At 58.7% G+C, this 14,906-nt stretch overlaps 7 protein-coding genes and 2 non-coding genes across 9 annotated transcripts in view; 4 read left to right on the forward strand and 5 right to left on the reverse strand.

The window, feature by feature from the left end:
• Positions 1-852: 852 nt before the first annotated feature.
• On the reverse strand, positions 853-1,661 carry GGTG_02069 (hypothetical protein; the record flags this gene model as incomplete). The annotated part of the gene is made up of 3 exons (XM_009219840.1): positions 853-1,007; positions 1,071-1,124; positions 1,505-1,661. 3 exons carry the CDS (start codon positions 1,659-1,661, stop codon positions 853-855), a joined length of 366 nt encoding a protein of 121 aa, XP_009218104.1.
• On the forward strand, positions 1,494-3,756 carry GGTG_02070 (3-deoxy-7-phosphoheptulonate synthase). Its single transcript, XM_009219841.1, has 3 exons — positions 1,494-2,170; positions 2,242-3,021; positions 3,111-3,756. Exons 1-3 carry the CDS (start codon positions 2,140-2,142, stop codon positions 3,425-3,427), a joined length of 1,128 nt encoding a protein of 375 aa, XP_009218105.1. The 5' UTR covers positions 1,494-2,139; the 3' UTR covers positions 3,428-3,756.
• Positions 3,757-4,011: 255 nt separating this feature from the next.
• Positions 4,012-6,242, reverse strand: GGTG_02071 (hypothetical protein). The gene is made up of 2 exons (XM_009219842.1): positions 4,875-6,242; positions 4,012-4,794 (listed from the first exon to the last, which is right to left on the reverse strand). Exons 1-2 carry the CDS (start codon positions 5,077-5,079, stop codon positions 4,169-4,171), a joined length of 831 nt encoding a protein of 276 aa, XP_009218106.1. The 5' UTR covers positions 5,080-6,242; the 3' UTR covers positions 4,012-4,168.
• On the forward strand, positions 5,186-7,013 carry GGTG_02072 (hypothetical protein). Its single transcript, XM_009219843.1, has 2 exons — positions 5,186-6,149; positions 6,262-7,013. The coding sequence occupies exons 1-2, from the start codon at positions 5,313-5,315 to the stop codon at positions 6,586-6,588; spliced, it is 1,164 nt and encodes a 387-aa protein (XP_009218107.1). The 5' UTR covers positions 5,186-5,312; the 3' UTR covers positions 6,589-7,013.
• Positions 7,014-7,344: 331 nt separating this feature from the next.
• GGTG_20028 lies at positions 7,345-7,435 on the forward strand. Its single transcript has one exon. It is a non-coding gene; the product is annotated as a tRNA-Phe (tRNA).
• Positions 7,436-7,617: 182 nt separating this feature from the next.
• Positions 7,618-8,716, reverse strand: GGTG_02073 (hypothetical protein). The gene has a single exon (XM_009219844.1). The coding sequence runs from the start codon at positions 8,690-8,692 to the stop codon at positions 8,207-8,209; it is 486 nt and encodes a 161-aa protein (XP_009218108.1). The 5' UTR covers positions 8,693-8,716; the 3' UTR covers positions 7,618-8,206.
• Positions 8,717-10,454: 1,738 nt separating this feature from the next.
• On the reverse strand, positions 10,455-10,667 carry GGTG_02074 (hypothetical protein; the record flags this gene model as incomplete). Its single annotated transcript, XM_009219845.1, has 1 exon — positions 10,455-10,667. The coding sequence occupies one exon, from the start codon at positions 10,665-10,667 to the stop codon at positions 10,455-10,457; it is 213 nt and encodes a 70-aa protein (XP_009218109.1).
• A 738-nt stretch (positions 10,668-11,405) lies between these two features.
• GGTG_20029 lies at positions 11,406-11,488 on the reverse strand. Its single transcript has one exon. It is a non-coding gene; the product is annotated as a tRNA-Asp (tRNA).
• Positions 11,489-12,693: 1,205 nt separating this feature from the next.
• GGTG_02075 (hypothetical protein) overlaps positions 12,694-14,906 on the forward strand; it is a 3,366-nt gene continuing 1,153 nt past the window's right edge. The window contains exons 1-5 of the mRNA XM_009219846.1: positions 12,694-12,714; positions 12,788-13,234; positions 13,329-13,528; positions 13,617-13,779; positions 13,850-14,848. Coding sequence (XP_009218110.1) covers positions 12,712-12,714; positions 12,788-13,234; positions 13,329-13,528; positions 13,617-13,779; positions 13,850-14,848 — 1,812 coding nt within the window. The 5' untranslated portion in view covers positions 12,694-12,711. The remainder of the gene's footprint in view (positions 12,715-12,787; positions 13,235-13,328; positions 13,529-13,616; positions 13,780-13,849; positions 14,849-14,906) is intronic.

Below are 14,906 nucleotides of genomic sequence, written 5' to 3' on the forward strand. Positions count from 1 at the left end.
GGTGGTTGGCGCGCTGCATGGTCGGAAGGGGCTCGATTCTTGGGCGATCCCTCCCGAATGGTTGACAGGAATCGACACAGGCTGCTGGAGGCTGGCACGCTGGCACGCTGGGGCGGGGAAGAGTGACGGAACTGCGGAGCTGAAATGCAACCCACGCCGCCCTCGACGCCATCCAACCCCTGCCAGCACAGGGCACGGGCTGTGAAGGGTCGATGGCAGCCGCCATGCATTGCACGGGCCAGTCCAGCAACACTGACGACGAATGGTGGCCTCTTGCGACCTGCCTCAGCTGGAGGCAGTTGAGGAGCAAGGAGTCTCTATTTTCGGCCAACAGGGTTCGCTGGCCTCTGACTCGATTTGTCTTCTTCAGCCCTTCAAGAAGATTCCCAAGAACACAGGCGAGCAAAGGAACCTGATGAAAACCCCGCCATTGTTGCAATGCACCAACGCCCTATTACAAAGAAGATAATGACTACCGCCTGGGCGTCATGCGAGCGGGCGATCTTCCCCCTCTCGGATTGTCCATCGGCATGCCAGCGTTCAAAGCTGGATTGATCTTCGCGCAGCCAAGCATCTTGATTTTATGCTCGATTGACAGACAGCGTCAGCGGGCGGCGCACGCACTGATGAGGGTATGTAGGTATCTGGGTAGCCACTCACCCGGCGCATCGTCTGGGTTCTCAAGGTGATAAATAACACAGTCGGGCGAGCACCACGGCCAGCCGGTCTACAGTGCCGCGGGTTCTTCGGCGTAGTTGCTCGCCACGGTATTTTACGAGCTCGTATGCAGCCTTTCGACCAAAGATGGGGTATCCACTTCAGTTTCCATGTCTACCTCACCTACCTTAGTATCTAGTACATGTCCAGCTCAGAGCTCTTTAGGAGCTCAGCTTGGCCGAGGTGCGAGCTTAAAATCGGCATTGTCGGTATCTCAACCACGGCCCAATGGCACTGTTGTTCCTCGAACAAGGGAGGAGGGCCGCCCGGCTGTTCGACCTTTTGTTTGGCTAGAAAAATCTGGGAAGTGGCAATAGCGCTATGGCTCTCTGACAAGCCCACCCACTACCTACCCAGGCCGTCGATCAGGGACACTGAGAGGGGTTGAAGACAGCGAGGGGGCGGTTCTGTGGACGTGAGGCAGTTCAAGTGTCACGAAAGTTCAGATAAACTGGCGCCGTCTGGTGCCTCTTATTCCTTCCTGCATATGGTAGCATTGCTGAGGTATTCAGTTATGCAAGAGAGACACATGCAGCCATCGCGCACTGGCCATGTGCAAAGTCCAGTCCGCAGCTGGAGCTTGGCTCGCCCGACATCGTCTCCTGTCCATCGTCGAATCCGTGAACCACCCTTGCATTCTTACAATCTTATCAATAAAGGCGGTGAAGCCAGTGGCACACCCGTCAGCCAATCAGACAAGATCAATTGCGATGATGGGGGAGGAAAACTTTTTGCTGCCGCTTTTTCATCCCACCTTGGAGCTTTGGAGGGGCACCTAAAAGCTTACCTGGTAGGGGTTGAGGGCGGATCGGGACGACGTCGACGTCGGGGTCGTGGTAATGAGCCCACCACCGCAGGGCAGAGGGCCTAACATGTGCCACATGTGGCGGTCTATTGGGCACCGAGAGCTCGCTGACCTCCCTCCGTCGCCTTTTGCTGACCATGCAGGACGCCTATTACAGCTCACGCGGCATCCCGCGGGTCGATCTGCTGCAGGGTTTCTGGGAGGGGAAGCACAAAAGCTGCTCCTATGCGGGCAATGCGTTGGTATTTTTTATTGCTGGGCGCTGCCATTTCTGAGTCACCATGTGAGAGCCGAGTGTGCTCACCATAAATTTATCACTGTGGGGATCATTGCGTCTCTGCCGTTGGCTTGTCGCCCGTTCCAGACACGCAAGAACATTCACTTGCTATAACTACCTTTCCTTCCTCTGGCCAATTCAGCATCTTGAATCTGGCTGACGTGAGCTCCTACGTATACCAATCTCTTTTCTCTCTGTTCTCAATCCCATCTCCCTCACCAACTACTACAACCTCGATAGCCCGTTGCCGGCCATCTACTGGACAGTGGCCCTAGCTCGCGGCTACCAGCGCAAGCTTCTGATCCATTGCAGCCGCTCTACCGTACTGTCAACTGCCACCATGTCGGCGTTCGTCACGGACGACACGAGGGGTAAGCAAGGCCAAGCCCGCCAGATGACGGCTCTGCTACATATGACTAACCGGCCGAGTCCGTACCAACAGTCCTGGGCCAGGACCCTCTCATCCCGCCCGCCCTCCTGATATCCGAGATCCCCATAACGAATGCGGCCACCGAGACCGTCATCCGGGGCCGCAAGGAGGCCACGGCCGTCATCACGGGCAAGAGTGACCGCCTGCTGGTCATCGTCGGCCCCTGCTCCATCCACGACCCCGCGACCGCCCTCGAGTACGCCCAGCGCCTCAAGGCGCTCTCGGTGAAGCTTGAGGACGACCTCTGCATTGTCATGCGCGCCTACCTCGAGAAGCCCAGGACCACGGTCGGTTGGAAGGGCCTGATCAACGACCCGGATATCAACCAGACCTTTAAGATCAACAAGGGCCTTCGCGTTTCGCGCCAGATGTTCCGCGACCTAAACGAGGCGGGGCTCCCCATCGCCAGCGAAATGCTCGACACCATTTCACCGCAGTTCCTCGCCGATTTTATCGCAGTCGGCGCCATCGGTGCCCGCACCACAGAGAGCCAGCTGCACAGGGAGCTGGCTTCTGGCCTGTCGTTCCCGGTTGGCTTCAAGAACGGGACGGACGGTAGCCTCGGGGTCGCGATCGATGCCGTCGGCGCCGCAGCTGCTAAGCACTCCTTTATGGGCGTTACCAAGCAGGGGCTGGCTGCGATCACGCGGACGAGCGGTAACGAGCACGGCTTCGTTATCCTTCGCGGCGGATCGAGTGGCCCCAACTACAGCAAGAAGGACGTTCAGGCTGCCAAGGATACTCTGACCAAGAAGGGCCAGAGGCAATCCATCATGATCGACTGCTCGCATGGTAAGCAAGCCCCCGCTCGTCTTTTTGGTGCATCCTCCCGCTGTTTTGGGTGAGCTCAGATAACTAAAAGGTCGTGTTGATCAATATAGGCAATTCGAACAAGGACCACCGCAACCAGCCCAAGGTGGCCAAGGCCATCGGCGAGCAGCTGAGAGAGGGTGAGAGGGCCATCATCGGCGTGATGATCGAGTCCAACATCAACGAGGGCAACCAAAAGGTTCCGCCCGAGGGGCCTTCAGGTCTCAAGAAGGGTGTTAGCATCACCGATGCCTGCATCGACTGGGAGTCGACAGTCACGGTTCTGGAGAATCTTGCCGACGCCGTTCGTGAGCGCCGGAGGATCAACCTGGCCAACGGAAATGCCCAAGCCGTCAGCGTGCCCGCCACCCCCTTGGAGGAGGATTGAGTGCGGAATAGCATAGTGAAGGAGGCAGCGACGCAAAATACAAAAGAACCGGGACAGAGTTGAGCGATATAAGAAGTCAACATGAGGCACGATGGAGAGGAGGATTTTAATACATGGAACCCATGGCGTTGATAGTCAGAAGCTAAGGAGGAAACAAGGAAATAAAAAGAAGTAGACGGTGGGTGAAGCTTCATAGAGCAGAAAATGGCAGGACAAAGTGGCAAGGTGTCCCGGAATCAACTTGTAGGGCTTAGATTGGGATTCTCACCCTTTTTTCAAGGGGATATACGTTTACCCCGGACATGGATACACTCCCTCGTGATGTCTGGGGATATCCATATTCCGCACGTCTGCATGCACAGGTGTACACCGATGCCCGGGTATCATCGGCCGCGTGTGGGTGATGGTGTCCGAGACCCATCTTTGCGGCTTGGTTCCGTCCGGTAAAGGCTGGTGACATCTATTTTTTATTGTCTGGAGACAAGCGTCTAGTGCAGCTCACCTAGAGTCTGCGAGTCGGCACCCACTGAGTGAGTTGATGTGCATGGCGGTCTTGGCAATCGTGTTTATGGTTGGGTGCTGCCACGAGCACCGAGCAGATTTTCGGGATAGCGGGCCTGACATTGTGGCACGTAGGATGGTTGAGAATGAAGTAGAATCGAGATGTGTGCAATATCCAACGGTACGGTGCTAAAAGACCAAATATGCAAGTTTTGTTTCTTATCATGTAATCTAGCCTCATCATCTCCCGGAACGGAGCCCAGACGCCGATCCTTCCCCCCGGTCATCCCCGACCACAAACATGTAGTCCCCGCCCGCGTCGGCGCCTCCCCTCCGCGTGGGGCTCCTCCTGGGGTTGCCGCCGCCACCACCGCCGCCGCCTCCTTCCGCCACATTATCACCAGCGCCGCGGCCCAGCCCGGCGGCGGCGGCTCTCTTGCGCATCTCGCGCTGTTCTAGGGCGCGGCGGGCGGCGGCCCAGCCGAGCAGGCCGGCGGTGCCGAGGAGGAAGGTCCAGACGATGAGGCGGTCCTTGCGCGAGTCGCGGGCGAAGCACATGGTCACCACGTCCTTCTCCTCGGCGCCCTTGCAGATGGGCAGGTTGTACTTGAGGCAGAAGGCGCGGTTGCACTGCGAGCAGCTCGACGACGCCGCGCGCTTGTCCTCCATGTGCGCCTGCGGGGCCGCTGCCGCCGCCGCCGCCTCCGCGCGCTTGTCCTTGCCGTCCGGGTGCGGGGTTGTTGTTGCCGTTACTGACGTCGTCGTCGGGCTCGGCGCGGGCGGCGCGGCGGGGGGCTCGTGGCCCGGCCCCAGCGGGATGATGGTGCTGTTCTTGAAGCAGGTGCACTTGCAGAACGTCGGCGGTGCTGTTGTTGGCGGCGGCGGTGGCGCGGTCAGCTTGGGGACGGGCTGTGGTTGAGATCGAGGGGGGTAGTTTGGGGCTTACAAGCTGCGATGGCCAACGACGCGAGCGCTGCAAGGAGGACGAATAGTATCGGTAACCTGGCCATCTTTAATGTGGCCGCCTCCGTCTGCGGGAAAAGAATATCGAGAGGCCAGATAGACAATTGTTTTTTTTTTGGAAGATTTTTGTCCGAGGATAAGGTAACGTGCGCAAGTTCAAGGCCCTTTGGAGACATGCCCGAGCTCATCGTCGTCGAGCTCCCTGTGGCGACGGTTTGAGCTACAGGCCGTGCAACAGCTGAATGCAGTCGCACGAGTTTCTGCCTCAGGCCCCAATTCTATTGGCTGCTGGAGCTCCACCAAAATTTCTGAAGCTTCTCACCACGGCCAAGAGCCCGCGAGCGACCGGCGAGGCGTGCAGGCGACCGTGGCTCGACTTTCGACGAGTCGCACATACCAATTGGAATTACAGACACAAAAGATGCGGCGGTTAGCAATATTACGGCAGGCCTCCGGGCTGCTGCGCCCCCACCAGCCGGCCCCGTGCGCATCCCGGTGGTGCCCTTCTGCCGCCAACGTCACCGGCAACCCCAGCTTCTTCTCGACGACCCGCCCGAGGCCGGCAGGACACGATACCGCCGCCGACGCAGCAGCCCAGGGCGCTGCCGCTACCACCACCACCACTGCCACCGACACGGCTGTCGCAGCGTACGAGCCGCCCGCGACCAGGCGGCGCGGGGCGGCGGCTGCGGCAGATCCCATCATCACGGACCTGACGCTGCCGCCGGAGCCGCAGTGGGCGCCGACGGCCAAGGAGGTCGCCTACACGCCCGCCGTCACGGGCGACGACCTCCCGATGGTGGGCGGGTTCGACCGCTGGTGGGACCGCCCAGGCCACTGGACTGGCCGCCTGGGGTTCGAGCCCTTCTTCGCCGGCGGCGCCGCCAAGGTCAAGGACGCCGCCGCGCTCGAGGCCATCGTGCGCCGCGCGGCCGTCGAGGCCCTTGCTGTGCGCGCGGCCGCCGCCGGATCTGCCAATGAGGGGCACGGCGGGGCCGAGGTGACGCTCACGGGCCGCTGGGCCGTCGGTGGGCGCGAGGCTGCGCTCCGCGCGCTGGCTGATCCTCTGCAGGTGTCGCCGGACGGCAAGGCTTGCCTGGCGACCGAGTCGGTTGCTCCCCTGGTCGCCGACCTGACCGCGGACGTGGAGGGTGCGGGACCTGATACCCTGGACGCCGGCGAGGCGGCTGCCCTTGTAGAGACGTGGGGCCCCAGCTGGAAGGCCATGTCACTCGACGATGTAGCCCTCAAGTTTGCGGTATGTGGCCCCGGAATCGCAGCTACAGTGGTTCTACGAGGCCTGCAAGCGCGTAAAAAAAGGAGGAGAGAGAGCAAACGACTGACAATTATGTGCCCCCCACACATCACAGATCGCCAAGCGCGTCCAGCAGCTCTCCGGCCACATATTGGTGGACAGCAAGCTCAACAGCGTCCGCACAGTCAATGACCTGATCAAGGTCTTGATCACGCCACCGAAGCCGAAGAAGCTGGCGGAGGAGATCGAGTCACGCGGCGAGCTAGCCAAACTCCCCAACGTTGCCGTCTACAACCGCAGGGTCACGCCCATCGACAAGGACAAGATGGTGGGCCGCTGGAAGGTGGTCGTCCAGGAGCTCGAGAAGCGCGACCTCCCTGTCACGGGCAAGGGCAAGTACGGCCGGAGCGTCGAGAAGTCCTGGGTCAGGGGTGGAGCATGATGCCGGCCCCTTTTTGGCAACCATTTTCGGCACTGAGCGAGTCTATCTCGAGCCCGCATGTGACTATGTTGAGTCACTTTACCTGTCTGCGCTCCTGGAGGGAACGCGGTAGCTATGGGATTCCGTTCTCCTCGACGGCATTTCCTGTACAAATGGATTCATGCGTTGCGCTTCCCCGTCTTTGTTTCCCGGAACGAGAGAATCGACGGTTTCTAAAGATGTACTGGGCTGTACAAAATAATTGTCGGTATATTGGGAGGGCGTGTGGGATGTAAAAAAGCAAGGCAAAAATACTCAGATTACTAGCATCCATGGAGACACTCCCGTCCAGACATAGCCGGCTCGCCAAGAGGGGATCCCGACATAAGCAAGTTGCCGGAGCGAGGAAATAGAACACTTGGAAGAACAAGCCCTGCGCTGCGCAAAAAAAAGCGTGAAGCGCCGACGCTCTGCGCCTCCGCCGGTGGTGATGTTTGTACGTAACAGCTTTCCATTTATAGGGGGAGAGGCTGCCCCCATTCGCGGGCGGATCAGGCCCCCATTCGCGGGTGGATCAGGACCCCTGTCGCTGCGCCCAGGCTTCCCAGGGACAGCAAGGCGCCCACCAGTAAGTAGGCTTGGTCCCACGGCCTTCCGCATTTTCCCGAGAGGAACTTCAAGTCAGTGTGGCCTTGCACCCTGCAGCCTGCAGCCTGCAGCAAGCTGGACTCCCACCCTCTTGTACAGAACTGTCGAGGCCGTGAGACATGAACCAAAGCGGGCTTAGCTCAGTTGGGAGAGCGTCAGACTGAAGTTACACTTCGGGCATCAAATCTGAAGGTCGTGTGTTCGATCCACACAGACCGCATCTTTTTGGAAAATCTGCTGTTAAGGGAAATATGCTTTTCGTTTTGTTTCCCTTTTTGGCAGCCAATTTGGCTGGCCTAGCTGGCTTCTATGTCCATGTCCGCAGACATCCATGCCCAGTATTAAACGCTAAAATGTCCAATTACGCAGCATGGGACATGCACGATTCGTAGGACTGCCAAATGCACGCGAGACATGTTTGTTTACATTGACTAGTTGATGAGAATGGTCGGGGCGTTTGTTTATAAGATGCCGTAAAATGAATAAAAAAAATAAAAATTAGATTCCAAGAACTGGGTATCGAGCTAGGGAAATCCAACCCAATAATTCGCAACCAAAAACATAGAAAGGACGACCGAATTAAAACCCGCGTGTCCCTTTTCCCACAATCTGAGGTTGCCGTGATCCAATCCCAGCGCCTGACACAAAAACAAAAAGTGAAAAGAAAAAAAAACTCATAATGGAAAAGAAAATTTGTACAGGTAAACACAGGCGCCACGCTGCTTCACACCCAGGCCAAGAGCCACCAGCCGCTTTTTTTCTTTCGCAAATGGCCGTCTGTCACCAAAGGCCCGGTCGCGATCGATTGTCGCAGCTGTCTTGTCTTGGCAGGAGGCGTTTTGTTCGTTTGTATTTCTTTGGGCGTCCGAGACTGGCCCGCCCGCCGCCGCCCGAGCAAGAACTCGCCCCCTCTCCCTCGGGTAATCACACGCCGGAAAGAGGGGGTGGTGTTTGTCAGGCTGAGGGGGGCAGCGGGCCCATCTCGCACCGCCTAGTAGCACTGAGCGCACTGGACGTGCTCACACTGGCGGTTGCTGCAGCGGTTGCTGATGACGAATATTCCGCCGCAGCAGTGGCAGTGGCTGCCCTGCGAGAAAGAGAAGGACCGGACCGGGGCCGAGACGGCGCGCGGCGGCGACGAGGCGACGGTGCTGCTGTCGTAGACGAAGTTGTGCGTCTGCACGATCTTGAGGACTGGCGCGCGCTCGGCGGCCTGGTGGATGTGGCTGGGGGAGGACGGGGGAGAAGACATTTTTGTGTTTGTGATTGGTTTGTTTGGTTGGGGTTTGTGGCAACGGCGAGAAGGGCGGATGAGGGATGTGACGTCGGCAAGTGGTTTATGTTGTGGTTGTTTGTGTTGGTCTGTTCTTTGTCGTGGTGTTTGTGGGATACGTTGTTGCTCTTTTGTACTCGAGAAGGCGTGAGTGTGATCAGAAACTCTCTTCTGGGTGGGAGAGAGAGGGGGGAAGGCTCCCATTTTATGTCCCGTCTCCTCCCGTCCAGACAGCCTCTGGGGCGTGCGGTGGTGGTGGTGGTGGTGTGGGATGGACGGACTGTAATGAGAAAAATTAACATCCCGCCATCCACAAGAGGCTCTGGCAGCGCGCGCCCACACCCATGCACGCACACACGCCCCCCCAGTCCGTCGCACACACCTGGGGCTCGTTGCACCTCCGAAATAGGCAACCAGGCAGCCTCCTGTTTTCCATGACATAGCCCCATTAGTCGGCCAATTCGCAAACGGCAGCCTCTGACTGGCCCGGCCGCGGGCGGTTATCGTGCATACAGTCCCCTTCCAACCCGGGGAAGTGGGTGGCAGCGGGCGCGCGGGGGGTGTGTGAGTGTGTGTGAGTGTGTGTGAGTGGGTGCGGCCAGCCCCCTTGCCTGCTCTTCAAGGCTCAGCCGGTGCCCGGACATGGTTTGGGAGGGATCCCCGGCCACGACGATGAAGAAAGGCCGAAGAAAAAAAAAAACCGAGGAGAGAGGGCCATCACAGCCACTGACTTCAAACGCTTTGCTTGATCGTCTCTCTGGGGCCATCTCCGACCACTGACGGTCGCACATGGCCTGTTCTCTGCTGCCATTTTCGTGCGCACGTCGCCCTAGTGTTTCCGGTAGGAATCCTTCCCCTCATTTCTAGCCTGCAGTCTGGCCAAAAGTTAATGTCCTGTCTGTCCGGTGTCCTTGAAACAAGGCCCGGGCAAAGGGCAAATACCAAAGACCAAAGAGCAGGCACGCAGGCAGGGGATTTCTCATGTCCGTTCCATGCCCGCCACGAGGCTGTCTTGGCGGAGGCTTTTTTTTTGCCAATCAGACCACCCGATTCTCCCCGAACCATCCGTTCTCGCCCTTTCTCGCTCCTTTTCGTCTCACTTTTCCTTTCCCTCCCTCTCCCTTGGTGGTGGGACCGGGGTGTCGTCTGTGGTGTGGACTGACCAAACATGCCATTCTGATTCGTAACAAGGGCATGTAAAAAAGAAAAAGAAAAAAAAAAGCTTCGACAGCAGGGTCCCTTTTGCCAGAACTCAGGGCGCAGCACCATCAGCAAGCACCAGCAGTCCGCACTCTCCGGCTCGGCCGGATCAGGCTTGGCGCAGCATTCAACCTTGCAAAACCCTAAGCTAGGGGGGAGGACCCTAGACTAGGGAAGGGTTGCTGGGGAGCTCCCTGATCTTAATGCATGCTTTCCCCGCATTATGGCATTTTTCGCCCCCCCGGCACGTCAGGGTTCATTTCCCTTTTTTCCCTTTTTCTTTTGCTTGGTCAGCTTAGCTCCGCGACGGCTTTGGACCAATGGCGACCAAGACGACGGTCGATGGAAACGCGTAATGGCGCTGGCGCTCACAAGCGCAGGCGCTGGAGCAAGGCACAGCGTGGGGGGCCTCCCTCGCCGTTTTTTTACTCTTGTGCTCGAGAGACCCAATAGCTATCGCCTCGGCCAGCCAGAATGCACCGTCCCTACATAAACATCACTATTCCATCTGCGTCTCTTCCCTCAGAGTTTATAGGCGCGTCGGAAGTGAAAGCGCGCCAAGCCCTTAGCCGTCGCGACGACTACGCGCAAGGTCTACTACATCTGACTTGCCAACAAAGCCCAAGGCCCATTGAGCGGCCTTGGCGCAGACCATTGATGCGCACTCTGCCACCGATGCGTGAAACAAGCACGACCAAGTCAGGACGCCATCTCGCTCTCCTTGTCTCTCCCTCTCTCCCGCTGAAAGAAAAAGGAGGCACCGACGTCATAGGGGGTTCCACATAAGGCCGCTAGCCCACACCGGCATACCCAGGCCCGCCGCCATTGCATCGGCCACAATGCCAGTAGCGTCGTGTGTTTTTAACGTGTGGGCCAATTGCGTGCCGAGGCGTTCCACAGGCCGGCGGCCCAAATGGAGATCCGAAGGCAGCAATCCAATGAGAAGAATGCCTTGCCATGCTCGCCTGTTGCCGCCCATGGTTGATCCCTCCCCCACCCCGACCTCGCGCCGCAGGACAGATTTGCTTGTAGATCTTCGGAGGCCGGGAGCCAGCGCCGACGCGCTACACACCATCAGCGCTTGTCGGTCGTCGAAGAGGAAAGAAAGTGCGGTGCCGATGTGCGGTGTTTGGTGTTTGGTATTTGGTATTTGCATGTCAAGATATTGCACGCGTACCACCAGGAGCCCTTTTTGCTGCCCCGTTCCTCGGCAAAGACAGAGTGTGTAGGGGCCAGATGCCTTGGCTGGCATAGCAGGCTTGGGTGCAAAGACTGGGCGTATCAACGGACGGGCTACCTACATCATAAGGTTGTCCCTCCCCAAGTGCCGAAACATGCTGCGCATCGCACACAGCAACCTTGTCCTTGTCCTACCCCGCATCTCGACCCAAGATGCAGGCAGACACAAGCGCAAATCTGGATGGTGCCCAGCCAGAACCCGACGCCACGGGGTGTCCCGAACACGGAGAGAACATTCATGACAAGATGGACAAGACATCGTCACACCCAAGTTTGCATGTGTCTTGTCATTTGTACGAGATGTGGGTAACACCCAATAAAAACAGTGGCGCGGCACCTTGTTGGGTGTCACCGTGTTTGGGTTCAGGGCTAAACTCTACTCTAATAATACGTTTGGTAAATATAACCACATGGGTCAAAAAGGAAAAAAAAAGTAGGTGTGTGTGTAAAAGCAAAAGCATACAATTTTCGCGGAATTCTCTCTCGCCGGGAATTGAACCCGGGTCTCGAGCGTTGTGTTTTGATGACAAGCTCGCATACTGACCACTATACTACGAAAGATGATTGGTTGGAGGCGGCCAGCGTGGCGGATCTCATGAGGCAGACGAGAATTATCCCCACCAGGTCCCAGAGATCACAAATCTTAGTACGGTGGATCCTGATGGTACATCAGTTTGGCTTGGTTTTCTAAGGAAGAAAATGTATCTTGCATCCACCACACTAGGGTTTGTGATCCCTGGGACCTGTAGATAAGGGACATTTGCCAAACCCTTAGGCAACCAACTGCAAACCAGATCCCCAAACATCACAAACAGTCTCACCTAACCCAGAGGTTCGGGAGATTGCCGGCGATGGCAAGTGCAGGATCTGTCCTTTTGATCGATGCCTGAAGCCTTATTCGCCTACCAACCTACCTAATCTCGATCTGTTCAGTCTTTCCGTCGGATGTGGGTCCGCGACAGTGCCACAATACACAGAAAGGCAGCCTCGGTGGGGGTCAAATCGTGGAGGCACTGCAGTATGTAACTATAGCCGCCTCACCGGTCTGCCAAAGTCCTGGGCCTCCCGTCCCCCTTTTTTACACCCCAGACCCCTGAACCATGATGTGTGAGATGGAAAGCACCCGGGTTTACGGTGGCTGTCCTTCGGTGACTGTATTTGCCGGTAGGAGCCCTCCATGCTACACCGCAGGATCCCCCCCTGGGTTTGCTGGGCCGCAGGGCCCGGTCCTCGGCCAACTCCAGCAGAGTCAGCGTGGCTCCTCGTCACGATTGTGTGTGCGGGACCCGTGGCCGCCGGCCGTTGGGTTGCGCTTATATGTGTCGTAGAAAGGATGGGGGAAATATGCTTCAAGCGCCTGCCGCTCTCCTTGAATGGCGCCGAGGTGGATGCCAGTCGCAACGGACACCCTTTGGAGTTTGCATCACATGTGCCCGGAAAAGACAGAGGAGGAGGCCAGCGCAGCAGCAGATGGGTGCAGCTCCCTTGGGAGCGTTCGCCTTCAACCGGAGCCGCCAACCGCTAGGTGACCCTCCGCGCGCTAGAGGGATTAGGGGCCACTTGCCAGCAGGTCAGGGCAGGTCCTACAGGTCCTAGGTTTGGCCACTGCCATTCTTTGCGTCAAACTTTGAATGTGTGGGACCCAAACACTTCGACAGGTAAACCTCCACGTACTTAAAAGGGATTGGATCCCTCTGAGAGGATCTAGAGTTGCTCCTCCTCAGAATCCCATCGCGCGCTTGGAAAGCCACCAACCTGAGAGATAACGACCATAAACTGGCGTAATGGTATGAACATTGCCTGTGTTGACAACCCACGAGACTTGGTCACGGAGCTAACCATGAAGTTACCGGGCGGTAGGCTATCAAGCTCATTGTGCCCATCGACGAGGCCGGGCCCTCCTCTGCCCAGATCGCAGGGAACCATGTCCCGCAACCCGGCGGCGTCCCCGCCCCAGACCCGAACCAGACCACCGAGCCTCGCCCGCCACCGGCCACGGACCCGGAGGGCCTAGAGTTCAACGTGCGGCCCCTGAGCAGCGCCAAGGGCATCATGGTCAAAGTGCAGCCGCCCAAGGCGCCCGAGGGGGTGCCGGCCGACTACCATGTGCCCTGCGATATCGTCCTGGTCATCGACGTGTCCTCGAGCATGAACACCACGGCCGTGCCGCCCGCCAGGGAGGGCGAGGCCCCCGAGAACCACGGCTTCAGCACGCTCGACCTGGTCAAGCACGCCGCCCTCACCATTCTGGCCACCCTGGACGGGCGGGACAGGCTTGGCATTGTCAAGTTCAGCTCCAAGGCAAAGGTGCGTCCGTCGCTCGCCCCGTCTGATGTGGTGGCGAGGTGACATGGATTTGTTTTTCTCTCGAATCGTTACTGACGCACAACCGGTGGTCCAGGTGGTGATGGAGCTTCTGCCCATGACCGAGGAGAACAAGGGGTTTGCCAAGAAAGAGCTCCTGAAGCTTCGACCGGACGGGCTGACTGCCATTTGGGACGGCATCGCCGCCGGGTTTAGCGTCTTTGAAGGGAAGCAGGATGGCAGCAACAGGGTTCCTGCCATCATGTTCATGACTGACGGCGTGCCGACCGACGAGAGGTTAGTTTTCTTGCACTTTGTTGCTATTCGAAACCGCATACTTGGCCCTTGCTAACTTCGGCGGCCGTTTTTAATATTTCGTTCGTAGCCGCCACCACAGAGGCTACGTACGCAAGCTACAAACGGTCGCCCCTTTCCCGGCCCCCATCCACACCTTCGGCTTTGGATATAATCTCCATTCGGGTACCCTGAAGTCCATCTCCGAGGTCACTGGTGGCCACTATGCCTTCATCCCCGACTGCGGAATGATTGTGGGTTGTTTCCAATACATCTGGAGCTTGGAGAGAGACTTGCCGATGCTGACTTGACAACGTAAACTAGGGCACCGTCTTCATCCACGCCGTCGCCAACCTACAGTCTACATATGCGACCGAGGCCCAGCTGAAGATCAACTTCCCGACAACCCTGGGTCTCAAAGCAGCCATGGGAAAGAGCCTTCAGATCTCAACCACGGAGGAGGAGGAGGGACCTGACAGTGGACAAGAGGCCAAGCGGTCATGCCTGACTGTCGGCCTCGGGGCCTTGCAGTTCGGAATGTCCAAGGACCTCTATTTTGAGCACAATGGAGAGATGGCTCAGCTGGAAGGCTACCTCTCGGCCGATCAGACCGTGGCGGCCGAGCTCAGCTATAAGACGGTGGGCGGCGAGCGCCGCACCATGAAGTTGGACAGGAACCCGTTCCGCGCCGACGACCCGCCCGAGGCCGAGGTCGCCTACCACGTGTCCCGCTCGATGCTCTGCAACTTCCTCTCGTCCCTCTTCCCCTTCTCGGACGACGACCAGCGCCTGCTGTACGCCTGGGGCATCGAGAAGACGCTGTGCGAGGACCGCATCCCCATCGACTCGGAGATCGCCGCGCGGCTGGACGGCGTCAAGCGGGCCATGCCTGCGTGGGGTCGGGTTTTCGAGTGTCTGGACTGCAAGTCCCTGATCATGGACGTCGAGGGCCACGAGCCGAACGGCCAGGTGGGGCTGGCCCTGTCGTGCGGCGAATACTGGGGGCGCTGGGGCGGCCACTACCTGCTTGGCCTGCTCGACGCGCACGCGCGCCAGGCCTGCAACTCGTTCAAGGACCCCGGCCCGAGCCGCTACGGGCTCGCCAGCCCCCTGTTCGCCGCCTGCCGCGACCGCCTGGACCTCGCCTTTGACGCCGTCGAGCCCCCGACGCCGTGCGAGCGGCCCCCGCCCCCGTACAGCAGCGGCGGCGGCGTCGGAGCCGTCGCCGTCAGCAGCCATCGGCAACCGTACTCCATGAGCATCATGTACAACAACGCCAGCGCGCCCTGCTTCGCCGGCGACACGCGCGTCCGCCTGGCCGGTGTCGGTGCCTCTGCGGCTGCGGCTGCTGCTGCTGCTGCGGCGACGGCGGCGCCCAAGG

This window comes from Gaeumannomyces tritici (genome assembly GCF_000145635.1).
Source record: "Gaeumannomyces tritici R3-111a-1 unplaced genomic scaffold supercont2.1, whole genome shotgun sequence".
Classification (NCBI taxonomy): Eukaryota; Fungi; Ascomycota; class Sordariomycetes; order Magnaporthales; family Magnaporthaceae; genus Gaeumannomyces; species Gaeumannomyces tritici.

What these genes read in the sequence shown, in the direction of transcription:
- GGTG_02070 (XM_009219841.1), top strand. Translation starts at nt 2,140, where the DNA reads ATGTCGGCGTTCGTCACGGACGACACGAGGG. An exon ending in CGTCACGGACGACACGAGGG is followed by an intron (nt 2,171 to 2,241) that starts GTAAGCAAGGCC and finishes CCGTACCAACAG; the next exon opens with TCCTGGGCCAGGACCCTCTC. An exon ending in CATGATCGACTGCTCGCATG is followed by an intron (nt 3,022 to 3,110) that starts GTAAGCAAGCCC and finishes TGATCAATATAG; the next exon opens with GCAATTCGAACAAGGACCAC.
- GGTG_02071 (XM_009219842.1), bottom strand. Translation starts at nt 5,079, where the DNA reads ATGAGCTCGGGCATGTCTCCAAAGGGCCTTGAACTTGCGCACGTTACC. An exon ending in GTCGTTGGCCATCGCAGCTT is followed by an intron (nt 4,795 to 4,874) that starts GTAAGCCCCAAA and finishes CGCCAACAACAG; the next exon opens with CACCGCCGACGTTCTGCAAG.
- GGTG_02072 (XM_009219843.1), top strand. Translation starts at nt 5,313, where the DNA reads ATGCGGCGGTTAGCAATATTACGGCAGGCCTCCGGGCTGCTGCGCCCC. An exon ending in ATGTAGCCCTCAAGTTTGCG is followed by an intron (nt 6,150 to 6,261) that starts GTATGTGGCCCC and finishes CACACATCACAG; the next exon opens with ATCGCCAAGCGCGTCCAGCA.
- GGTG_02073 (XM_009219844.1), bottom strand. Translation starts at nt 8,692, where the DNA reads ATGGGAGCCTTCCCCCCTCTCTCTCCCACCCAGAAGAGAGTTTCTGAT.